At 29.2% G+C, this 27340-nt stretch overlaps 4 protein-coding genes and 1 pseudogene across 5 annotated transcripts in view; 1 reads left to right on the forward strand and 4 right to left on the reverse strand.

Annotated features, from left to right (window-relative positions):
• LOC122855078 overlaps positions 1–27340 on the forward strand; it is a 193571-nt pseudogene that overhangs the window by 71571 nt on the left and 94660 nt on the right.
• Positions 579–27050, reverse strand: LOC122855072 (glycoprotein 3-alpha-L-fucosyltransferase A-like). The gene is made up of 5 exons (XM_044156230.1): positions 26767–27050; positions 4554–4748; positions 4238–4462; positions 3737–4155; positions 579–3659 (listed from the first exon to the last, which is right to left on the reverse strand). Exons 1-5 carry the CDS (start codon positions 26929–26931, stop codon positions 3326–3328), a joined length of 1338 nt encoding a protein of 445 aa, XP_044012165.1. The 5' UTR covers positions 26932–27050; the 3' UTR covers positions 579–3325.
• On the reverse strand, positions 10855–12690 carry LOC122855081 (dynein axonemal heavy chain 8-like). The gene is made up of 2 exons (XM_044156240.1): positions 11765–12690; positions 10855–11676 (listed from the first exon to the last, which is right to left on the reverse strand). The coding sequence occupies exon 1, from the start codon at positions 12670–12672 to the stop codon at positions 12094–12096; it is 579 nt and encodes a 192-aa protein (XP_044012175.1). The 5' UTR covers positions 12673–12690; the 3' UTR covers positions 10855–11676; positions 11765–12093.
• Positions 13880–15226, reverse strand: LOC122855079 (huntingtin-interacting protein 1-like). Its single transcript, XM_044156238.1, has 3 exons — positions 14247–15226; positions 14086–14174; positions 13880–13993 (listed from the first exon to the last, which is right to left on the reverse strand). The coding sequence occupies exons 1-3, from the start codon at positions 14899–14901 to the stop codon at positions 13940–13942; spliced, it is 798 nt and encodes a 265-aa protein (XP_044012173.1). The 5' UTR covers positions 14902–15226; the 3' UTR covers positions 13880–13939.
• The window catches only part of LOC122855075 (protein saal1), a 67390-nt gene continuing 66991 nt past the window's right edge, over positions 26942–27340 (reverse strand). Inside the window, exon 6 of one of the 2 annotated variants that reach the window (XR_006374039.1) lies at positions 26942–27050. Coding sequence is in view for 1 of the 2 variants with exons in the window: in XM_044156234.1 (XP_044012169.1) it covers positions 26992–27050 (59 nt within the window). In the remaining variant the exon portion in view is untranslated. The remainder of the gene's footprint in view (positions 27051–27340) is intronic. The other variant, XM_044156234.1, reaches the window with a different exon arrangement.

Raw genomic sequence — 27340 nt, forward strand, 5'->3', positions numbered from 1 at the left:
TCCATCGAATCATTACTATTTATAGTTTAAGATGGAATCAATTGAAGATACATCGGTCGTCATACCTACTTCACGTTTCAATTTATGAAAATTATACCCGGTAAAATAAAAAGTCCTCAAAACCACCAAAGCATATTTTTCAAATGGGGTTTTGAGGACCGTCCTCAAAACCACCTGTAACTGAGATGTTGTTTTGGGGACCGTCCTCAAAACCATCAAATGTCCTCGAAACCACCATTGTATAAATGAAGTAGTCCCCGAAACCACCACTGTATATATATAATATAAATAAAGTATGTTTATAATTATTAAATTTATGTATTATTATCATTTCAATATAAATATGATAGGAATATAGATATTTAAAGAGGCGAAATACTACAGATAAAGTGACAAATGATATTTTTATTTTTATTAGCTGATTTTAATGTTGTCAATTCCAACCATTTTACATAATTAAAAAACAATTTACGTTGGTATTGAATACTCAAAATTTATATATGTACAATTAAAAGTTGTGCAATAATATATGTACAATTATTATTTTCCAGTAAATTTACTTGAAGGTAGAGGTTTCTTTTTCCTGTGCTTTTAGATTTATTCTTCAAATATCTCATACTTTTATCCAACAGTAATGCAAGTTCTGGAGGTGGTTTCTTGTATATTTTATTTTTTTGAAACAAAATATTATTTAATAGTGACACGTGCATTTTTAAATTTAACAAAACACAAAACATTTACAAAACATAAACTTTATTTATTATAATAAGATTGACTTATGTTAGAATACAAAATTAGAATTTAACATATTGAGCAACATATATTTAAGATAGTAATTAATATCAAATATAATATTAGCTTTGAAAAATTATTTACTTAAATAATTAATTATCATATGTTTACCTCACAGATAAACGATTGCGCAATGAGTTTTGTAATATCTAAACCAGCACCGTGTACTCAATGTGCTTGTCTACTTTTATCCTTTCGAAGCATGTTCATTTTTACATGATACCTTGTGGTATTTTTACATCCTGGTACAGCACAATATCCCATCTTACTAAATACCTGTTACATATATTAAAAATAAATCAATTACTTCCCACTTCATACTAAACTTATTAATAAATAACAAATATTGACACATTTTTGTAATATAAAAAAAACTCAATTTCAATTGTATAATTGAAATTAAATAATAACAACAAATACAATTTTACTACACGTCTCATACTTTGATTGAACTATATTTATAAAATTAATCATATACTCACTGTAATTTATCACTTTTTTTGATTAAAAACAGTTGGTTCATACTGCTATTTTACTTTTCTTTCCTGTGTGTCACTTTGTTTATTATAACAAACATTAATAATATTCATAACCAGACCGCCAGACGCCATGTTCAATACAGAGGGCACTAAATGTTTCCGTATAATATACGTCACTTCTGAGAAGCTTTTCGCCTTCAGCGTCACTCTGCTTATACCCATTCTATTAGTACCACGCCAGTGGCGCTTTGCCCTCCCAAACATTTTGCAACTCTGTGACATCGAGTTCAGAAATTTAAGCAATTTTATAAAAATTTTTGTTAAATCCAAAATATTTTGAAACATTACAGTCTGTAAGAACTCAAAGGACCATGAGGATAGTATCGAAATCGGTGGGAGATAAAGTGCAAGAGCATTAAATCCAAAACCGGATTTCCATAGTTCTTTCATAATTGATGATTTAGTGTTGATTGAGATAAAGCTAACGACCGTTTTGTTTGATAAACTAATTTTTATCGAATTTACGATATTGGATGTATCTAAGACTTATGTCCATGTTCTATTTTGTCATTTTTTTTCTTCCAATTCAATTCTAAGCACTTTATCAATTATTTATTGATTTATTTATGATTTGAATAAAAAATCGAACAAAAAAACTTTCATGATAGTAATCAATTAATTCTTTCAAATAAATTAATTTATATTTATAATTAATATTATTTTTCAATTCAATATTGGATACAATTTTGAAATGTTCTAAAATAAATTTCTGTTTTTTAGCTAATAGAAATATTTTATAAAATTAAACTAAATATTCCAAAGGTTCAAACTGTATGCAACCAACGATCATTACCATTACTATTTTCAAAAAAAATAAAAAGAAAATAACGTCTTAAGCGACCGCGAAAAACTGCGAGACTAATTTCGTCGTCCAACGCCTGCGGGGGGGGGGGCTTGATATCAATTTGTCCCAGAACCCGCCTTGGTACAATTCTATTTTACATGCTTTATAGAAATATTCTATATTGTTTTGTTCAAAAGTTATTCAATGTCTGAACAATTACGAATTTTTTTTCAATTTTTTTCTTAAAGAAACAGAGATGCGCGCATGCGTCAAACTTTCTCTGCTGTGGACCTTTTTCTTGCTTGATCGGTAAAATGGTTCACTATTCTCACAAAAAAAAAAATCTAAAGTTGCCAAAGAACAAATTTATGAATCAAATCATCAAAGAAAACAGTTTTTCAAAAAATATTTTGTTGATTTATTACTTGAACGAATCTAATAAAAAAATTTATTAACCAACAGTATAACCTCAAACCACTGAAGTTCTCTAAAATTTTTAATTTTCAATAGACAACGATTTCGTTACCAACATTTTCTTATCAAATTAATTTTATATAGCTGATATTGTTATAGTTCTAACTTTCTTTTCCTGGGAGTTCAAATACTTTTTTTTCGTTTTTTTCCTTCGTTATTTTTTTTTTTTTTTTTTTTTTTTGTGACAGTCATGAATGTTGAATTTTTTATATTCAACACTGTTCTCGATTTCTATCCAGGAAACTATGAAAAACCTTAGAAGTACAATCAGCTTGTGCTTTCCACCCAGCAGTCGAATTCGAACTCAGGATCTATAGGTTATAAAAAATTCTTCTAATCAACATCGAATAAATGAAGTTCAAAGATAACAGGAAAAATATGTTCAAATGTTTCATGTCATAAATGAACAACAACGAAGACAGCTAAAAATGCAAGGTAAATAAAAAACGACCATTATGAACTCGACAATATTACAATTTTTTGAGCAACTCAGACATTTTTAGCATAATTTTTTAATATAACAACAAAATAATAAACAACATAACATATTTTAGAGTCTGATAATATACTCTTGCTGGTGATCGCAACAGCAAAGATAACTTATCAAATTGATAAATAGTCAAACATAATTGAGCAATAATCACAAATGAATTATAATGAATACGGTTAATTTGATTCCAAGTATAACATCTTAACTGTTAAGAATTAAAATATTGTTTTAATCAAATATTAGTCGCTATGTCATTTGCTTCGATTTTTCTCGCCATGATTTTAATGTACAAATACCATCTCCACGCCACCATTCGTTAATGTCATTGTAATATTTTGGTGGATAGTTGTCATGTATCATTGCACATAATCTGCACCAGAAGTATGTATTTATGAATTCACCAGTTCCTTTCCATTCGAAATATGAGTTATATAAATCATCATCTTCATCAAGATGATGTAGCCAACTGGCAAGTTCTTTTGCTGATTGAAATTCATCAACGTGTATATATGACCTATAAGGTGCACTTTTTTCATAATCTTGTTGACGTGCTCCCATAACAATTGGTAACACATTGTGTCTGGAATTACATGTTATGTTAATTACATTTGAATTAACGAAATATCTAAAAATATTGGGCAAACATAAAAAACTTACCCAAGCCCATTGACAAAAAACTTTTCAGTTATATAGTCTTGACAGTTTGAATTTTCAAATGCAAGATAAAATTTGTAATCATTATCTAACATTCGAAAGCACGCATGTGTTCTTGAACAATGTAAATTGCCACAAGCACCATAAATATCAACTTGAATATATTTTGATAATTCTCTGGCATATAACATACGTTCATTACGTGGATGACAGTTTGATACAAACCACGCCACTTTCTTAGTTTTATTACTAGCATAGTTAAAGGTTTGCGATAATTGTTTAACATGCGAATCATAGTATTGCCATTTTTCATATGGTGCAACAATATCACTGTCTCGTCTGTATGTTGCTGTCCAATTGACAATAGCATTTTTAACTGTCTGTGTGTGATAAGGACACTCAAGAAAATATAATGCCCAAACCTGTAACAATTTTTTTTTTCATCAATTGAATTCATTAAATGTTATAATTTCAATAATTGATATATTTTTGATTTTTTCTTACTTGATTAGGTGGTCTATGGCCTACATGTGTAACATAGTCTTTGAATAGTATTAAATCTGCAGTTTCTGGATCATCTCTTGTAATCACGCATGTGCTGATTGGGCAGCCCAGCTGTATGAATACATCACTACCAGTTTTTGCCTCATTCATACCATGCGGAATCATAATCTTCTTCGGATGATTTTTAGCAAACGTTTTATTGTAATCTGATGGCACGTACATTAACTAAAAGTAGATTGTTTAAGTAATTATAAGCGGAATCAATTCGTTTACATCCATTCTATGAAATGGTTTAAATTATATTGTTTTCTCGTACCTGATTCGTGATTCTATCATCATCAGAATCATCGTCAGGCCACAGACGATTCCGTTTTCTTTCTTTCGTTTCAACCTTTGGTGCAGGTGATGGTTGACGTGAACCACCTTTCATAAACCATGGTTTTTTTGATGAATTTAATATTTTCACAACAGAATTGTTGATCAAGTCCGTTGTTTCACTTGAATTCAGTATCTGGCAACATGAAAAAGAAAATTCGAAATACAATATTATCGAAAACAAAATTTTCAAGCTCATTTCATCTATCTAATTATTTATACCTGGATATAGAAGGTTTTCATAAAATTATAGATAGCCATAGAAAAAAAAACAGAGAAAAGAAAAAAAAAAATGTTGAGAAAATAGAAAAAAAAATTGTTGTGCTGCACAGCAAAGTAGATGCCAAGTTGAAACTTGACAGTATTTGTTCTGCTAGTAATATAGCTTTTGCTCTCAGTAGTCTAAAAGAAGAGGTGAAGTAAAATGATCGGATTATCAGGACAGGTGAAAACTACTTAAAGAAAAATTAAATATCAATAATTTAAAAAAACTTTTTTGCAAGGAATCGAAATATATAAATTGTAGGTATTGAGATGACTCTACTTTTGATTCTGATATAAGGTATCTACGTTCATCAGTCAATGAGCTACGACGTTTTTTTATTTTTTTTGCGGACAAATTCAATACGTAGGAGACGAGGAGTTTCCTACATATGTAAAGAATATTAATACACCCAAGTAGAAATTGCATGTCAATTTTACGTCCACCTAAGATCATTCTTTGACTTCCAACATCGAATTGACGTCAAAAGTAGACATCAATTTTGGGTGTTTTTGATTCGCTGCTAGGTCACGTGTCCCTCAACTCAATATGGGAAAGTGGTTCTCAATTTTGTTATAACATCATTTTATATTAAGGAATTGAGATTAAGGTAATGTAGTTTACCTATTCACCAAAAATAATTTAATGGTCCTATTTGGTAGTCCTTACTCATTTATTAATCAACAAATAAAATATCCGAAAATTTTTTACTGACAGATTTTTTAGATGTATACTTTTTTTTTAAACTTCATAATCAATTTCAGAAATTGCGTTTTTCTTGATATTTTCTTAAAAACTCAGGGCACTCTGACAAACATCAGAAACCAAAATTAAATGAAAGCAATATGGCTTCCAAGTCCAGACCAGGGGTATAGCACTACATGTATTTTTTTCTGGGCTTATATTTTTCCCTAACTGAAGATTTTTCTCATGCGCAGAGACCGATTTTTGCGTTTGGGTGAAAGGAGAGGAGAATGTGGATAATATGACAATAATATCTTCAATATCGACCCGAACTATGCTACCGACTGATTTATTTTATAATTTGAAATGTGACTAATATTTTTTATTTTTATTTATTTATTAAATATCGTATGATTAATAAAAAGCTATAGGAAAAATGTCTGTAAAAAAATGTAGCCACATGTAAATTTATAGAAATTTAATTTTGCCAAAGAAATAAACATGTGGGCAACATCCTTTCCTTAGCTAATATTTTTCCCATAGCTTTTTATTAATTTATAGAAATAAAAAGCTAAAGGATAAATGGCAGCTAAGAGAAAGAAGTTGTTTACCTGTTAATTTCTTTGGCAAAATTAATTCTATATAAATTAACAGGTAAACAACTTCCTTTCCTTAGCTAATATTTTTCACATAGCTTTTTATTAATTTAAATAAATAAGAAGCTATAGGAAGAATGGTATAGCTAAGGAAAGGAAGTTGTTTACCTGTTAATTTATCTAGAAAAGATTTTGCCAAAGAAATTAACAGGTGAACAACTTGCTTTCCTTAGCTATAAAATTATGTTTTAAGAAAATAATGTTGCTTAAAATATGATTTTTTGGCAACCTCAATTCCTTAAGTAAATATTTTCCGTGGAATTTTTTTTTATTTTATAAATAAAATACATGTAAATTTATTTTATAAAAGTACAACAGTCCAAGGAAAAGCAGTAGCTAAGGAAAAGATGTAGCTAAGGAAAAGATGTAGCTAAGGAAAAGATGTGACTAAGGAATTAATGTTGCCAAAGAATATATATTTCAAGCAAATATATTTCTTTAAAACATAATTCTTTGGCAACATTAATTCCTTAGTCACATCTTTTCCTTAGCTACTGCTTTTCCTTGGACATTTTTATTTTTTTTTTAAATAAAAATACATGTATTTTATCTATTTAATAAATAAAAATGTCCAAGGAAAAGCAGTAGCTAAGGAAAAGATGTAGCTAAGGAAAAGATGTAGCTAAGGAATTAATGCTGCCAAAGAATATATATTTCAAGCAAATATATTTTTTTAAAACGAAATTCTTTGGCAGCATTAATTCCTTAGCTACATCTTTCCCTTAGCTACTGCTTTTCCTTGGACATTTTCATTTTTTTATATAAATTTATTTTATAAATAAAATACATGTAAATTTATTTCATAAAAATACGAATGTCCATGGAAAAGATGTAGCTAAGGAAAAGATGTTTTTTACATGTTTATTTTTTTTAGCTGAATCAATTTTTTATAACATAATATGTGGCTACATTCTTTTCTTAGACCTTTTTTCTATAGCTTATTATTTATTCAAATCAATCAATTACCTAAATATAGTTATTATAACAATCATCAAAAGGAAATTCAATTTAGCGGGTAAGAAAGAATCGCGACAGATAACGTAGAAATAAACCGATTTACCATCTCAATACAATATGGCGGGCTATACTTATACTCACTAGACTCAGTCTAGGGTCCCTTGTGGCAAATAAGCCCACATAAAAATACATGTAGTGCTATACCCCTGGTCCAGACTCCAGAGCAACTCGATAACATTATAAAATAAAATTGAGCAAGAATAGTAGAATGGTGTGAAAGAACCTTTATTTATATCAGTAGATGCTTTCTTTTGTGTATTTATTTTTTTTCACTTTCATACGCATGATCATGCACATTCGCCTGTCATGCAAACTTGATGAGAGAACAGTGGCGTCAAACAAATAATTCTTAAAAAATAAGAATTAAAACCAATTAAAACATGGCTGATCCAGCACCTCATGTCCTACGCTGTTGCAAACTGACTTTTTGCGACTGCGCACTCAATTGCGCATGCGTGAAAATAAACAGAGAAAAAATAAATACACCAAAGAAAGCACCTAGTCCAGTATTCAATATCGCATCGATGGTGCGCGCGCCATATGTTGTTGGGATATGGGCGCGAATCCTGCTCATCAAGAAGACGCCTTGACCACTAGACCACAGGGCTTTTTATTTTTTCTAAGTTTCATCAAGTTAACTCCGACGTCCTTCTATGCGTTAATTCATTTTTCGAAAAAAACCAGAAACTTAGAAAAAATAACGAAGTTCCCCCGCCGGGAATCGAACCCGGGTCTTTTGCTTTCAGGGCAAACGCCTTGACCACTAGACCACAGGGCTTCTTATTTTTTCTAAGTTTCATCGAGTTAACTCCGACGTCCTTCTATGCGTCAATTCATTTTTTGAAAAAAAAAAAATATGATATATATATGATCATTATCATGTGCTAATCAAGAGGCACAGTAGTGCCTCGCGTCAAGTATGAGAAAAAAAAAAAGTGAGGAAACGAGATAACTACCGAGCCTATGTATATATAATCGGCATAGAGCTAACCCGTTACCCTTTAATTTCTTGTGAATTTATTAAAAATATGATTGAGATCAGATAAAAATAATCTGTCTTCTGATCATCCTATAAATCTATATCAAACTTTTTAATAAAAAAAACAGATTTTTTAGATGTATACTTTTTTTTTAATCTTTAAAATCATTATAAAATGAAATCAAAACAAGCAACACAAAGCAATATTGCTTCCAGGTTCAACGTAATTCGACAATATAAATAAAAATAAAATTGCGCAAGAGTAGTTAATGGTGTTAAAAAACCTTTAGGTATATTTAAAGTATTCAATATCGCATCGATGGCGCGAATTTAACAATGATACTTTGAGCTATGTTTCCAAGTCATGTTGTTATTGTTTATTTTTCTTTTCATCAAGCTTAATGAGTTTTTTTTTTTACATTATATGTAAAAGGATTTATTTTTGAATATTTAAATCAGCTGTCAGAAGTATCTGTCTATAGAGCAAAAAAGCTAACATATTTTTAAATACTATATTTGACTTGTTCATCTTTTGATGGTTGTTGCACACATAGTTGTTTAACTAACTCGCATAACCTAAGTCAATACGAGAACAAGGATCTTTGTACCTCGCAGGCTTTACCAAATATCCTCCTATTGCCTACTCACTCTAGTGCACCAAGTAGTCGAATATAAAGTCGATCCACAGCCACGCTGGTCTTACGCCGGACGACTCCATGCATTTGACTACTCGATTATAGGTTACCCTGACAGTAAGTAACCACACTAGAGCGGGAGAGCGAGTGACGGCCTACCTATGCAGCGTAGCGACATCGTAAATCACCCTTGAGAGCATGCACTACGTATCGGGAGCTTGGTTAGATTCATCAACGACATCAACTAGGACCCAGTCGACGTCATCGTCTAAGTCGGCTAACTCCTCCAAGGAGTCATGCCAGCTTCACCAGTGACATCAACTAGCTCCTCCATAGGAGCATGTCGACATCACCAAGTCACCAGCCAACTCCACCGAGGAGTCAGCTAGCTTCATTGGAAGCCAACCACGGAGTGTCACCAGTCCCGGTGCCATCAGCTAGCTCCGAGAGCCAGCCGACGACTGGCAGTGAGGTGCCAGCGATCACCAGTTTTATGGACCCTCTATCCCCACTCCCGTTTGACCTACTCCATCGACCATTTGTGCGCACACCCGATGTGACTCTCCAGTGGGAGTGTCGAAGTAGGGGAAACGAATCTGACGTAGCCAGGGTTGGAATCTGGATTATCCGCTTATTAATATTATTATTATTATTATTATTATTATTATTATTATTATTTATATACTTAATACCAATGATATTATTACTAATATACTATATTAATATTATTATCGATGATATTTTTGAAATTAATAATAATAATTTAAAATTAAAAAAATTAATAAATGGCCCGGACAATGTGCTGAAAAAAATACTGGAAAATGTTCCGAAGAATAGCCGGAAAAAAATGCCCGGCAAAAGGTCTCGCATAAGGCCTGATTAATTTAATTTTTTTCAATTTTTATGTGCGATGGAATGCAATAAACAATAAATTTTAATATTTATTTAAACAATAAATTCAACAATTATTTAAACGAAAATTTCAATATTTATTTAAACAATAAATTCGATAAATATTTAAACAAAAATTTAAACAATAAATTAAATTCAACGAAAATTTTAATATTTATACAAACAAAAATTTTTATATTTATTTGAACGAAAATTTTAATATTCATTTAAACAATAAATTCAACAATTATTTAAACGAAAATTTCAATACTTATTTAAACAATAAATTCAACAATTATTTAAACAGAAATTTAAACAAAAATTTAAACAATAAATTCAACAATTATTTGAACAAAAATTTAAACAATTATTTTAACATTTATTTTAACAATAAATGCAACGTTCATTTAAACGAAAATTTGAACACTAATTTCAATGGAGAAACTCAACAAATACAAAAAAATCATGATGAATTTATATTTCGTTTGTGATGGATTTTTTTGCTGTTGTTGTTGTACACTAAATACATTAATATAGTTTGAATCAACATTTAACAATACTGATAGTTTTCCTAGGAATAAATTTAATTTACTTGTGCCTTGGTTATTAATTTCAATAAAATCATCAAATAAAATACAAGATATTCTCATTGATCCTGAATTAGTAATAGCTTCATGTGATATTTTTTTAACATCAATTGTAACATGAGCTGTAACATCCCCAAAACAGTCACTTTGTGCTAAACGTTTACCTTCTACCAAGACGACAATAATCCATTTGATCAGAACAATTAAATACAACATATTTTGCAAGTGTTTTACCCATGTCTTCAACTGTTTTTGTTTTTCCAGTACCAGCTAGTGAACATGGTGAACCACCCATTGACATTAATAGCGCTTGTGCAAGTGTTAACATCTATCAGTTAATGGTGTTATCAATCAAACTATTTCTTCTTTTCAATGGAAATTTATTGATTATTTTTTTATCTACTTCTTGTGTTTTTAATTGTTCAATTTTTTCTTGAAGTTCAGATATTTGTTTGACTAATATTTTTAATTATAACTTTATCAGTTACATTGATCGATTGATTTTTAATTACTCTAGCTCGACGAGCAAATGTAAGAGTTGATTGTGTTTCTTCCAATGCTGCTGGTCTTACAGTACAAATAACCATTGTTTTTGAATTACCACCTAATGATGGTTGTAGCAATCTAGTTAATTTACTATCACGATAATTAATAAATGGTACTTTATCATTGGTTCTTTTTTATTTTTATCACTAAGCTGATTAATAACTGAGCACAATGATGAAAGTGAACGATTTATAAATCTACCTTCATTTCTTCTTTCATTTGTTCCACCAGCTTGTTTAGCATTTTCTGATCCAGCAAGATCAACCAATGTCAACTATGATGTTTTTATTGTACCATCTGAATCATCACCAATTTTGCATGACTCAATTGTTATTTTCAACAATACATGACTTCGATTACTTTTTTCATTCATATTTGTCTCACCAACATGACGATTATTATTTACTTTTTTTAATTTTTGTAATACTTCTTTAGTTGTTTTTAGAACAAGCTGTTTACAGTCTATCAACACATTGCCATTTTTATCTTTTTTTATTTTTAAATGTTTGTTGTTTTTGTTGTTATCAAATAAGTCTATGACTTTCTCATTGTACAATTCAAAGTAGGGAAATTAAAGTTGATAACCACGACTTAAATCATTTTCAATACAATCAAATATGTGGCTAACGACGAGAGGAATTAATCCAGTATCTGTTTTTGATCCAATCATTGTATGTGTTTTTCCTGAACTTGTTTGACCATATGTCAAAATTGTACAATTAATACCAGATAAAAATTGATTGATTATTGGTTGAACAGTTGATATAAATATATCTTGATTTCTCGAATCTATATTAAATATATTATCTAAACAAAAAAATTAAATAAAAAAATATTAATCATCAACAAGAATAATATTAATAATAATTTTGAAATTAAATATGAATTTTCTTACCAAATTGATAATTAATTTTTCCATCTTTTTGATAAATAGTGTTGTCATGAACAGCCCATTGTATTGGCAAACATTTTTTTATTTCACGTTGTATTAATGGTCTTATTTTAACAACAACCTGAACATTTTCATCAGACATTTTTGAAGAAATTTTATTCACTTGCAAAAGATAAATTATATTTACTTTTAATCACCATAAATTTAAAATTAATTTATCACAAAAATAACTCGAGACTTTTGTAGGAAAAAATTAAAAATAATCAAGCATGTTTTTGATAGTTTTGTTAACTGTGAAAAACACAAACTCAAGCGACTTGTTCATTCAGTGTTTACATAAATTTACAAGTAATATTTTGATATTTTAAAAACCAACCACTACCACTATTACACCAAATACGAAATTGTGAATCTCTTTCTAATAATTCAGTATACCAAAAACCAAGTGCTGCTGATTCCCATGATATTTTTTGCCATGTATCTGGTATTCTTGCATCATACATTGCATCAAGTGATTTTTTTAAACCTTGACTCATAACAATTGTACCATCAATTGCCAATTTAAGATCACTCAATGTTGATTGTACTTCTTTAATAACTCTTGTCATTCTATCAATTTCTTGTCTTAAAAAAATATTCATTGGTAATAATGCACCCATTCTTTGTAATGCATCTTTTACCTCAAATGAATTATATTGTTTTGGTAATTTTTTGAGCATATCATAAGCTAATTTATAAACAACATTTTCACGTGTTTCACCACCCTGTGAACCACCTTCTTTTGGTTGTACATTTAATATTATATCAAGTATACCTTTTGCTGTATTTATTTGATAAGTTATATCAGCATTTGAGTGAAGACCAAATACTTCTGGTGTATTAGCAGCTGGTAAATTATTAATATATTCCATGTATCCTTGAATAATTCTTGTTTGTGGTACTCTGTAACCTTTGTAAAATTCAAAACCAGGTCTTAATAATACATCACAAAACCAAACATGTGTAAAAGTTGTTAATAAACGTTTATCAAATCATCAGTGGTTCTACCACCATATTGTATTTCACCAAGCATATAACAAACAGTTGGCCATAATACACCTTTTTTTGGATCCATATCATCCAAATGATTTTGTATAAATTGTACAGATGCTGCAAAATCAGCTTGATTAAATTCATATGGTATATTCCAACCAAGTGGACCAAATTTTCTTCTTTCTTGTACAACAGTATGAAGAAATGCAACAGCTTATAATAGTGGTGGCTATTGTCCTTGTGTACTATAATCCAATGAATCTTGTGTAACACTTTGATATGTTCTTTTTAAACTTGCACGTATACTTGTGGTGGTTCATTTGTAAATTTAATAGCTATTTGTAATAAACCAATTGGAAATTGTGGATGTACTTCAGTTGTCATCCAAAGTCTAAATGAATCATGTATACAATCTTTCTCAATAATTGTATCCATAGCTTCAGTACAAAATGGCAATGATAAATATACATTTTGTAATAAAACCCAACCACTATTATTGATTGCATCATTTATTAATTTTCTTGCATGTAATTCTTGTCCTTCATTTGAACAAAACGAAATCGACTGCATTTATTTTATGTAGCTAAGAAAACAAAACAAACTGCATTTATTTTTCCTTAGCAACATAAAATAAATGTAGTCAACTTTTATAATAAGCCAATTTCATTTTGCTTAAATAAAAAACAAAAAAGAAACTGAAAATTTCATCTTGTTACTTCATCTTGAGTTGATATTAACGTTTATTTGTCGTTTTATTTTCTTCTTCACCTTGTTCTTGTTCTTGTTATTGTTTTTCAGCAATAAATTTTTTTTCAGCAAGTATACTATCTGATACACATGCTGGACGTGATTTTCTATCACGTGGTGCTGGTAATGCAACATGTAAACGATTCGAAATAGACCATCAACTTTTTTAGTTTAAGTTTTTTGATCAACTCGATATGACAATAAACGTTCACATGCTTCTTGCTTAACTTCCATAACACCAATATCATTAACTGTACTCATTTCCATAATTAATAATCCATAAACTAACAGTATCAAGTTCTAAACGTGCTAGTGATACACGTTGTACTTCTTGTTCAGCAGTTGCTTGACCCTGAAGTAATTCATTATGACCTTGTTCAATTTCTTAATGACGTCTTTCTAATTTTTATGATTTGATTTTGTTATTCCATATAATTTTTCAATTTCTGCTATCTATAATTTAATAAAAAAAAAAAATAAAAAACATTAATATACAATTTAAAAATAATCATGATAGTCTAATTAATCAAAACAAAAAAAACTACCTTTCTAATTAAAGTAATATGTTCCTCACGTAATTTTGCATAAACTTCTTTTAATTTTTTAAATTTTTCATCAACTTGTCGATTTTTATCTGTAAAAAATAAACATTTTTGTATTAATTTATCAATTGATTTATATAAAACATTAATATTATAATCTATACCTTCATAATCGAGGAGTTTTAATATTAAATCAGCATTTTGTTGACCTAGGCCATCATTTAATTGTTTTTGTCTATCAATTTCTTGATCTTTTAATGTTATTTGTGAATCAAATTGTTTAATATGATGCTTCAACTCATCAATAAGACGTTGATGTTCTCGTACAAGTGATTCATTTAACATTAAAAGTTCATCTCTTTGTCTTTCATTTTCTTGTGCAGCTATAATTTCATGTTGATACATATTATCTCTATCAATACGACCTTCTAATTGTTCACTTACAAGTAAATTTGTATCTGATGTATCAATAAGACTATCAACAGAACTATCAGCATCAATTGGTTCTTCTTGTGGTACTACAACAACTGGTGTAACATATGTTCTTAATTCTGATTGTATTAAAAAATTTAGTGGTTTTTCTGGCATTCCTGGTATTGTTATTAATTGTTTAAAATATTGCATATGTTTAATTGTTGTATAAAAAATTTTAAGCTCTTGAAATTCTTTGAAAAAAAGATCACGATGACCAATTAATGTATCAGCTGGTAATGCACTATGTAATTTAAATAATATTCTAACACAATAATCATAAAGTTGTGATGCATCTTGTATACATGGTATTAATTGTGCTAATCTACATTGTCCATATGATATCATTGAATTTGATTTCGAAGTTCATTAATTTTTTTTTTTATTTTTTCGATAGTTAACAATGCCAATAATTGAAGTTGTGATGAAGCGTTCGGCAACCGGTTTGTTGATCTGCCAGAGCATTCAATGTGTCATAATAATAGGGAAAAAAAACTGTGTTAATGCTTGTATGCTATTTGCATTTATTAAAACTGCGAGCATTTATTAAAAATGATAAAATCAAGCTGTTAAATAATCACAAGCAGTGTTTAGATTATTAAAAATAATACTGGAGCATATTTGTCGTTTTTTTTTTGCAATTATTTCATTGTTCAGATACATCACAAACATATAATACATCAGCACGTAAATGCCAACTTTGCATTAATGACATTAGATCTTTAACGACATCAACCACCATTGTATTTAAGTGAAAGATTTAGATAGCCATATTCTTATTGATCATCTCATAAACACGAGCTGATATATGCATGTCAGAATAAACATCTATCAGCTTGTATATTTGTTGATTTTTAACAGATATTTTGAATTTTGATCACAATGTTAAATGGTTGTATGTTTCGAACATCGTAATTGAAAATGATTCATTTTAATTTTATTTTATGCAAATAACTATTTTTATAAAGATTAATCAAGTATTTTTTCATGTTAAATGTGATTTAATATTGAAACAAACTCATTATGATACGTTTTTTTTTTTTATTTTTTTTTTTATGTTCTTTGTCTGAATGTGATTTTTTAAATATTTTGACTATCAACAATTACTGTAGAGTTTAAACCAATTGTCAGTTTAAATAATAACGTGAGGATATATTACCGATATGAAAGGCGTTTGACAGGATTGGTGGTTAACACCGTATCTAAATTATTATTGATTAATCTACCTTATTCACTCAGCCTGATATCGAATATCTTGTCGATCGCCAGCAATGGCGCAAAATCATAAAAGTAGAATTCTTTCAGATATAATGGTCAGCTCTCTGTCAACTTGGATCAAGCTGTTGCTATTGGTTATCACCACTATATACGCAATGACTGTTAAGTTATTTTGTGTTATCAACTTAAGCTGATGACTGTAATTTTGCAAAAACCTACAAATTGATCAAACTTAAACTAAAAAGTTGACGATATTTCCGTTACAACATGCGCCATGTCATATAGTAAATGCAGTACTCGTATCAATATTATACAGCTGAATAATGCTAACTCGCTCGTGGCACAGAACTGGCCTTGGTATTGTATTTGACAAATGGCTTCTATCAACTTTCAAAGATAAAGCAACAGCTGTTAGATCTGCGATTTCGTCTTTATTTTTCGTCTCGCAAAATCTGTTTAAAGTTGTACTACATTTGGCATGTATATAATTCATTTTCTTAACTACATAAATAAATGCGGTCTATTGTTTCTGTTTATTACGTACGAAACCAAAAATAGCATTATTTAACAGAGGTAGAAAGTAACCGTACTTATTACACTGAAACTTTGAACGGTGTTGAGATGGTCATGATGATACGACTTGTTAACATGTCTACAATTTCGGTTCATCGTGACACACTAATAATCATTTTTATTATAAACTTCTACCAGGTGTATACTGTCCTGATCTCTTTCTAATGTTGGGATAGGATTCTATCTACTAATTGGTTACCGTTCTACACCGCATCCGGATCATATGTTGTCATATCTTTCATACTGTTAAAGAAAGAATAACGGTAACGTATGCACACGTTACTATTCAATAAATTAATGTCGTTGAATCAATTTCCCCAAAATTCTTGATTGTGTCAAAGCATCTCATAAGAAGTCTAAATACTAAATATTAAATATTAATCATTAACTATTAACTACGACACTACTCTCTAATTTTAAGCATTTTTGTTTTAGTAATTATTAATTTCACGTATCATGTGATTATATGTATTAGTATTATATATTTAGTTCATTACTGCATTGTAAAATAATATTTCCAATCTTATTGCTAGATTGTAGAATATCTTACGATACCCTCTTAACCCTAATGGCTGTGCCAATGCTGATATCAAAATTAATAAAAATAAATTATCAATTTCTAATATTATTATTCAACACGATATATTTAAATTAAAATAAAAATTTATAATTATTTTGAATTCATGAAGATTCACTTATCAATGAAAATAATTTAATTTTCAATATTACATAAGAAAAAATTACACACCGGCAAATACACTTTTTTTTTTAAAACTGCATTGCAACGGAACTAAGTTTCGTGCAACAATGAATGTTTCTTAAAACTTGCAAGTGATAAAACTGTTAGAGTGTCAAAAAGTACAATCAAATTGTTAGTAACTAATTACAGTAACGAGAGATAAAAGATTAAAGGAGGGTTAAATTTTTCAAGAGGAGAAAAATGTTCATTGGTCAAAAATAACACGCGTAAACGCAAGGAACGCAATATTTAACGCTAATTATTAAAATTAACCAATAATACAATACCCACTAACAAAACTAATAAAATACGCAATAGGCGCACTCAAGCAGGCTGAAGTGGCGCTTTCAATTGGGTTTTCACAGTTAATGGCTATCAAAAGCAAATTATGGATTTAAAGGTTCTACATTATCTAAACATATAGATTGATCTACATAAATTAAGGAAAAAATTAACAATGTTTCTATCACATTATTATGCGTGATGATGTCATTTCTCAATAATCATAGCAAGAATGGTGATGTTAAATTTTACAGGTTAGTAAAGCTGCCAGGCTGTTATCTGAGTTTATGGAAAAACTTATCGCGAAATGACATGAAACATCCACTCAATAGCTAGTCAATAGCTGATTTATTTATCATTGTTAATGGTGTTAATGTATTTTTGTTTATTTTTGTTTTTTCAAAGTTTTCAACAATATAAAATTTAAAAAAAAATAAATTATCAACTATTCCCAGCTTTCAATAGCAGTCAATCAATTTCATAGCAATTAATAGTGTCAATTTTGACATATGTCAAAAATTTAAAGCTCAAAAATTAGTATTCCGCTAGGGTAATAAATAAATAAATAAATGATTATTTATAATTTATTTTTAAATATTTTATTATTCATGTTAAATAAATATTTTTTGTTTTTAAATGTTAAGGTAAAGTAAACTTAGGTTGACGGCAAAAAAAAAAAAAAAGATAAAAATAAGTATAAAAAAATAATTTCTGTATTGATGGGCAAAAAAAAAGGGGTTATAAAAAAAATAAGTAAAAAAAGCAAAAATAATATCTATTGAGCGAAAATGAAAAAAATATCATTATTTTTTAGAATTAATATGACTTGGTGATTATGTTAATGCACATGAACATCAAAAAAACTATTCAAAAGATATTAAAGATACAAATAATTTTACATAAAAAAAATTTTTATCTAATCAATGATCATTGTGTAATTAATTCTTATTACTTGTTATTTTAAATTTTTAGAAAACAATAATTGAAGAAAAACAATGATAAATTCAACTTAAACATGATAATTCACTCATAATAAATTAATTGCACGAATTCATAAACAAATGATGGCATTATTGATGACATTATTAAAAAATTACCTGTCACAAATAATTTAATAGATTTAAAACATCATCTACAACACTTTCATTTGCTTCTTGAGAAGAGACCCATTAATTAAAAACTTAAATTGAGAAATTAAAGAAATTCTTGAAAAAATGAAATAAAATATGAAGCTATAAAAATTAATAAATAAATTATCTTGATTGATAAAATGGTAAATAATTAAATTATGATTTTTAATTTTAATACATAAAATTCGTAGTGTCGTTTTTTTTAAGAAACATTGAAAAAATTCACAGTATGGTAAGTGCCGCCATGAAAATTCAAACCTGATATAACATTGCCAAAAACAAAGAGTTTTTTAATCTGATCCAAGAGATTTTAACTGTATTCGTAACCAAACTAAAGGATAAATAACTATCTTACCATTTTTAACGATAATTTTATTGATTACCATCATTAGTAAATTCTGATTGGCATTATTAAAAATTTTATAACAAGTACAGTTAAAGAAAAAGGCTACTGAACAACAACAAAAAATATATAAATGCAATCTATAGAATATGTAAATAAAAATTTTGGCGTAACTATTTCCAAACATATGACATGTTCAATTTAAGTTTAAATGAAACTGCGCAAGCATTACTGACCAAAATAATGTTAATGCGTACGACGCATCTGTGAAATTTACTGTATAATACTGTTAACTGTATTTACAATTTTGTTTATTTCCTGTATTACCTACAAACCCATTCCTACCATTAATTTGAAAGTATTAAAACACTAAGTTTAAAAAAAGTTGAGAGGATGTTTTAAATTCAACCTGCTTGTACTGCACGTCTGACCACGTTGTGGAAATTAATAAAGTACCAAATTTTAACCTGAAATTCATTTGTCAGTCTAATTACAATTATTACATAGTAATTCGTAATATCCTCATATATATATATATTAGGGTGTTTTTTTTAACCATTTTTTTCATCTTAAATCATTGTTGTTATTGTTTAAACAAATCTAAATCATGCCCAGAAAAATTTGAACTCAATTGAAAAATATTTAGAGGTGGTTCAGGGTCATTTGTTTTCCATTTGATTAACATGGGGTTAATACACTTCATTCACTATTTTGATCATGGAGGCTTTAATTTTCGACCGTTCAAGTTCACGTTGGTCTCATTTGATAGAGTATTAAATTCTATAGCATATAATATTCATAGTTTTGATCATTTACAATTAAAAAAAATAGTGAAATAATGCTTCAAATAGGTAGTATTTACAATTTTTCTGAAAAACAAAATTGTAAATGATCAAAACTATGAATATTATATGCTATAAAATTCAATACTCTATGAAATAAGACCAACGCGAACTTGAACGGTCGAAAATTAAAGCCTCCATGATCAAAATGGTGAATGAAGTGTATTAAACCCATGTTAATCAAATGGAAAAAACAAATGACCCCTGAACCACCTCTAAATATTACGGAGGCTAGGAGCCATAAGGCTCAGCCGCAGTATTGAAATCATCGGCAAAAAAAAAAAAAACCGTTATAACTTATAAAATAATTGTCCTAGAGAGTTCGTTTAGGGCTCAAAAAATGCGTCTCGGGGAACACTATCGCACGTGATAGACAACATTTCTTCATTATTTTTTTTTTTTTAAGAAAACTTAAGAAAACTTAAAATTAGATGATTTTTTTTATCATTCAAAAAATTATAGAGTGAAAACTAATGAAGTTAGACTATCAATCATGCAATGTTTTTTCTTCCAGAGATTCAGCTGTATAATAATAAGTTCATAAAAGATATTTTTGGGCAGGAATGGATGCATTAATGACGGTTTTAAGGCAATTTTAGGGAATTCTTAAAAACGGGAACCTCGATAACTCTTGATAGAATTGTCGTAGAGTTTTCGTATATAGCTTAAAAAATGCGTCATTCAAATACCATATATTTTTCTACAAAAATTTTTTTTTTTTTATTTATAGTTTTCGAGAAAAAAAAAAAAAACTGTTTTTTTCGATTTTTAGTTTTTTTTTTTTTTCACTAAAAAGTATAAATAATTAAAAAGTAATTTTGTAAGTAGGTGAAAGGTATTGAAAAGACGCTTCTTTTAGGCCTAACATAACCTCCCTAGGATTATGTAATTGAGACGATATCGTGTAAAAACGTCATATTGCAAAAATTATAAATTCGATAACTCTCGATAGGATCATCGTAGAGACTTCATCTTAGACTCAAAAAAAGCGTTTTTAAAAACTCTAGAGCCGCATCAGAAAACTATCCCTCCAGGCGTAATAGTTTTTGAGAAAAAAAAAAAAAAAAAATTTCTTGTTTTATTTTTTATTATTTTCGCGAAAAACAATAATGCCTAGAAGAGTGATTTTTGAACGCGGCTCTAGAGTTTTTGAAGACGCTTTTTTTAAGCCTAGAATGAAGTCTTTCCGATAATCCTATCGAGAGTTATCGAATTTATAGTTTTTTCGCTTTTCGATTTTCACACGATATTACATGATATCTCTGGATAGCATAATCGTAGCGAGGTTATGTTAGGCTTCCAGGAAGCGTCTTTCTAATACCTTTCACCCACCTACAAAATTACTTTTTAATTATTCATTCTTTTTAGTGAAAAAAAAAAAACTAAAAATCGAGAAAAAAAAGTTTTTTTTTTTTTCTCGAAAACTATAAATAAAAAAAAAAAAAAATTTTGTAGAAAAATATATGGTATTTGAAAGACGCATTTTTAAGCTATATACGAAAACCCTACGACAATTCTATCAAGAGTTATCGCGGTTCCCGTTGTTATTACATGGTTAGCGTAACGTTACTCAATCGATAACTCTCGATAAAATAATCGCAGCGACTTCATGTAGGGCCCGAAAGATATGATTTATAATTTTTAAGGAAAAAAAAAAGAAAATGAAGGCTTTTATTTTTTTCATTATTCGATTTCGATGTATTTTACTTGGAAAAAAAAATTAATAACGAGTTGGATCTGTTAGAGCGTGATGGAGTTTTAAATGACGCTGACTTAAAGCCTATTCTTTTTTTTTTTTTCAAAAAAAATTATTATTCATTAGCTCTAATTTTTTTATTCTAATTTTTATTTTTTATCTGAAAAACAGGATAAATTCGTTATCTTCAGGATTTAATATCGTCATTTTAATATAAGGAATGATTCTAAGTAATAACAACAGTAGAACTGATGAAGACCGGAAATCGAAAACTCAATCGTTACAAAAAAAAAAAAAATAATATATAAATATTTATGTACTTGTTGCTTTTCATTTATTATTTTTTTTTATGATATTGTACATATATTAAAAAATATTTTAAAACTAATAAAATATTTTTTAACGATTGGAAAACTAAATAAAAAAGTTTTAAATGAATTTATAATTTTGGAAGTTATTTGTCTATTTTCTTTATTTTTTAGGATTTAATGTCTAGCAGCAATTGCCATTATAGAACGTAAGCATTTTAATAAATTTAATGAAAAAAAATTTTATTTACAAAATCGCGTAACACGGCCACGCAATGGCCCTAGCCGGAGTATTGAAAATTTTTAATTTTCAATGGGTAACGCGGGCCACCAGCCCCAACACACGTTACCAGATCTTTTTTTTCAATTGAGTTCAAATTTTTTCTGGGCATGATTTAGAGTTGTATAAACTTGTATAAAGATGGGTGAAGAGAAAAAAAAATATCGAAAAAAAAAAAACACCCTAATATATATGTTCACTGTTAATTATATATATATATATACGAGCAAAGTGCGTTAGTGCTTCACGGGCAACAACGGACCGTCGGCGTATTAAAACCACGAGTTGTGACGCAACAATAATACTATTCAAAAATGATATGCACCAACTTCGCATCTTGATTGTTGAATAGAACTATAATTTTCACTGTGTTTTCTTGAAAATTTTCGTTGGAATATTTTCTCAATGTGCACTATTTAATTACGTGGAAAATAGTTTTCGGATAATCAGCAATAACGGTTGCAATGATTAAGATATTTGAAATCTGTAAGAAGAAAGCTGATGCAAAGTTGTTTTTCAACAATAGATCGGAAGTCAATTAGGAGCAGCCCGAACCTTTCTACTCAGGTTACTTACACGGAGAGAAAAAAATAATAAAAATTGTGGTAATAACACGACTAACGGGAAGCGAAATCCCATCCTGTGACTTTTTGTTGATGTCAACAAAAAAATTTGTTGTGCTGCAATCAAATTTATTGTATTGTTTCACAAAATTTGTTGTGCCACAACAAATTTTATTGCATCGTTCAGGAAATTTTTTTTTGTTCCTAACTGTCTCGACCGGGATTCGAACCTACGACTCTACCTAATCCTATATTATATCTATCGTTTTGAACCTCGTGCGCTATCCCCCTAAGCCGTCGCCCGTTACTATAAAAGGTTGAAAATTTTCGTCCTTATTAATAATGACTTTCGATGAATACGAGGAAATAGATTTTTTTAGTACTAAGGTGTATAAATTGAGACATGAATGTATATAAAAAAGATAAAATGATTTGAATTGTTCAAAAATTCAAATCTAACCGATTATTCGAAATTTTGAAATTTATTTCAGTTGATTTAGCCAGAATTAGTAGACGATAAAATCAGGAAAATCGATTTATGAATTTTATAATAAATTCCAAGCCATCTGATGCCACTATTTTAATTTGTTTAGGCAATTATAGCTAAAAAATTCATAGAGATTTGTGAGGAATTTATAACTTTTCCTTGGGTACTGCATTTCTTTGGGATTTTTCTGATTTATGTAACAACTAAAATACATGTAATTTTTTATTTTTGAAAAATAAAAATGACCAAGGAAAAGCAGTAGCTAAGAAAAGAATGTACCTAAGGAATTGAGGTTGCCGAAAAATTATGTTTAGAGAAAATAATGTTGCTTAAAATATAATTTTTTGGCAACCTTAATTCTTTAGCTACATTCTTTTCTTAGCTACTGCTTTTCCTTGGACCTTTTATTTTAAAAAAATAAATTTACATGCATTTTATTTATAAAATAAATAAAAATGTCCAAGATGTAGTTTCGAAAAAAACTTTTCATTATTGAAAAATTAGAAGATAAAAAATATATGTGGATTTCAATGTTAATTTTATATTAAACTAATTTTTTTTTATTTTTAAATCATTATATCATTGAAGATTTTTGTTGTTTATCTTTATATATATTTCTAGATCGTTTGATATCACAACTCTCTAGTAAATTTCATGTAGATCGTTGCCGATAGACAGACATCGTTAAAGATCGTCACTGATGCGGACAAAACTCAAAAGCAACATCTTTAGCGATCTTTTTTTATCACTATTTTTTTTCCCGGGTATGTAGTAATAATACTTTTGTTTCTTAGGTAAATATATAACGTGTAAGTAACTGCTGGTAGCGATAACCTTGGTGATGCCACAAATTGTGACCTTCATCTCATAAGCCTATTTATAAAAATATATATTACATATCAGTGATGGGTTTGTAATTTACAGTGTAAACCACACGTGTAATATACCGTGTAACTTACAGTAATTTACACGGCTTGATTCCTTACATGAAGTATTTATTATTTTTTTTATTGAAAAAGAAAAAAGGGATTAGACAACTGTCTATACACCCACTAGAGTATAATACAGGTCTTACATGAAGTATCTACGGAAGCCGGGTAGTGCCACCATGTACGTATGCGAGTATGCATGTACGTATGCATGTATACATGTACGTATTTGCACATGTGTGTGTACATGTTCGTCTACATGTCCGTTTACATGTTCGTTTACATGTATATGCACATGTAATCGAACATGTAATCGAACATGTAAATATTAAGCCGCGTTTTTATAAATATGATATATAGCAGAGAGTGAGAGAGACGAAAAGAGGCTATTTAAATGTATATTGGCAAAAAAATTTAAAAAAATACAATGGCAAGTCAAGTTTGTTTATTTTATTGTTTATTTATTTAATTAATGTAAATTGCAATGAAATTTGTGTATATTATTTTTCAAATATCAATATTTTTTTTAGTATATAGTATTTTTTTTTTTATCTAATGACATTTTAAATTTAAATAAACATTACATTTTAGTTTTTTTTTTCAATATATTCAAAAGGATCAGACGAATTTTGATATTGCTTGTTATTTATATAAAAAAAGAAATTAGTAAATAAACTGTTGAGTTTATTATTTTGTTGACATTTTTCACCTCACATTTAAATTTATGTCATTAGATAAAAAAATATTGATATTTGAAAAATAATATACACAAATTTTATTGCAATTTACATTAATTAAATAAATAAAAAATAAAATAAACAAACTTGACTTGCCATTGTATTTTTTTTAATTTTTTTGCCAATATACATTTAAATAGCCTCTTTTCGTCTCTCTCACTCTCTGCTATATATCATATTTATAAAAACGCGGCTTAATATTTACTTGTTCGATTACATGTGCATATACATGTAAACAAACATGTAAACGAACATGTAAACGGACATGTAGACGAATATGTACACACACATGTGCAAATACGTACATGTATACATGCATACGTACATTCATACTCGCATACGTACATGCATACTTGCATACCTACATGGTGGCACTACCCGGCTTCCGTAAGTATCTTACACAAAGTTCACTGCGCCATCTTACAGCAACTGTTTCTAAGGAAAGGATGTTGCCAAATAAACTAATTCGCAGTCTATATTATTTTTACAGCATTATTTTCTATAAAAAAAAAATTACTTTGTCAAAAAGCTGTTAAAATAATCTAGACTGCGAATCAATTTATTTGGTTCCGTCCTTTCCTTAGCAACATTTGCCAATAGTATTTCGATATATTCTAGTAAATGTCTAAGAGGTTAATGAAAATTACTACACAATTCATTTAGTTTTATATAGTTTTCAGCTATATTTGCCAAATTAAATTTAAATACTATGTCAACACCAAGTGACAGCTTCTTTTTCATTAATTTACACGTAATGTATTAAACTCGAAAATCGACCAAAGACCCATCACTGTTACATATATATATATATATTTCTATATTGTAACGAAATTTATTATTTCGCTGGTTCTCGAAATAAATAATCAACAGAAAAGAGCTTGTTGACGTATAACGAGTTCTGATTATTTATTTGTTGTAGTGTGAATTATTAATAATTAATGGGAATTGATTATTAATAATCCCAAGGGTCACTGCTATAGCTCTGTGAAGGGTCAAGTCTGCTACGAGTGGTGTCAGTGTGGCACATGTTTCGTATATATTCGAGGTCTCGTAGCAGGCTTGATACTTTAAACCTCATCATGGTAAAACTCTCCCCTCCATCCGTCGAGAAGACGAATCGTATACCTATTCGTGTTGCGGGCTAGGAAAGCGTGCCGCGCATGTCCGGAGCGATAGGTGGGAAAGCGCGTGAGTGGGAGAAGAGAGCCCTCAGTAGCTAAGCACTCAACGTCGTCGTGAGACGACACAACTTGTCTGGCTCTCGAACTGATCACTACCTTCTCTTGACTGGCTCTCTTGGCTCACTACTGGTTCTCTCGACATCGTTTGGATCTCTCGTAAAGGTTCTCTAGGTATCAGACGTTAAGTCCTGGTGAAACTCTGTTCAAATTTCCAATGACGGACTAATACTAATGATCACGTTATATGGTTCTCTTATTATAATAATAATTATTATTATATTCTCGCTACATAATGTGTATGTGATGGTTAGACCATCATCACACATAAATGTGTATGTGTGAGTTCACGAATGGATCGCTGTAAATAATAACAATAATAATAATATTGAGATATATTATTATTGCAATGGCAACGTATGTGTGAGACCTGGTCACGGATGGATCGCTGTATAAAATACATATCTCACGTGTAGACTATTTGCTCCCACACTTACGATACTTGTGACGTAGGTATTTTACTATAGTATAGTCGCAATGTAATATAGGCGTATGTAACACACTATACTTGGTTCACGATGGTTTCCTCAGGTTTGGTTGCATATTTCATAATCCAATCAGGTGGACCGCGCCCCGCTACCATTTCTAAGACTGAGTTAGGCTCCCGAATGAGTTCTCGTGACTCCCACGGTTGTTGGCTTCCGAGATAACCCACATGGCTCCCCCCGGTGATTTTGAGGAGGATGGTGAGAAATCCTCGTTGTTAACCTTGGCCGATAGTTCTCGCCGCGCAGGTCAGAAAATCGGTTACAATATATATAATATGTTTTGGCAAAATGTAGGTATTCAATTTTCGTGAAGTTTTTCAGCTTTTGGAACAGATTTACTTGAATATTGAAATATGCTACCTTTTTCAATTCAGAATTCACATGTGGAAGTTGCGATTGTTCTGGCTCAAGTTTAAAGGAATGCCAGAGTTCTTTTTGACGCACATTCATCACTACCAGAATCATACATGTCGCACATGTCATGTAAATAAAACATCTCTTGACTGACAAACGAGGTATGCCCATATCACGTGCTCGAAGGTTTTTCTTTTTTTTTTAACTTTCGTCGTAAAGTTTTTTAAAAAATCATTCTGTTATATTTTCGAACAAGTTTTGAGATCGTCCATTCAGGTGACTTAAAAAATCTGAAAAAGAAAAATAAGAGCGGCAAGTTAGAGTTATTTATCCCGAGATGAAAAAATCAAGTATTTAAAAAGTATTATTGATATTTTATAGTGTTTGAATTATATATCCGGTGATGTTTATGAGTACTTGTGAGAATATATATAACATAAGTATACTTATGAGTATTTTTCGATATTTTGGTAGTATTATGAAAGAAGTAAATGAGGAGCTTGAAGACTGATTCTCGAATACAATTAGCCCTGATGGGTATTTTTATATTCGAATATTTTAAAACTACTTGAAAAGTATT

Source organism: Aphidius gifuensis, linkage group LG4 (genome assembly GCF_014905175.1).
Source record: "Aphidius gifuensis isolate YNYX2018 linkage group LG4, ASM1490517v1, whole genome shotgun sequence".
NCBI lineage: Eukaryota > Metazoa > Arthropoda > Insecta > Hymenoptera > Braconidae > Aphidius > Aphidius gifuensis.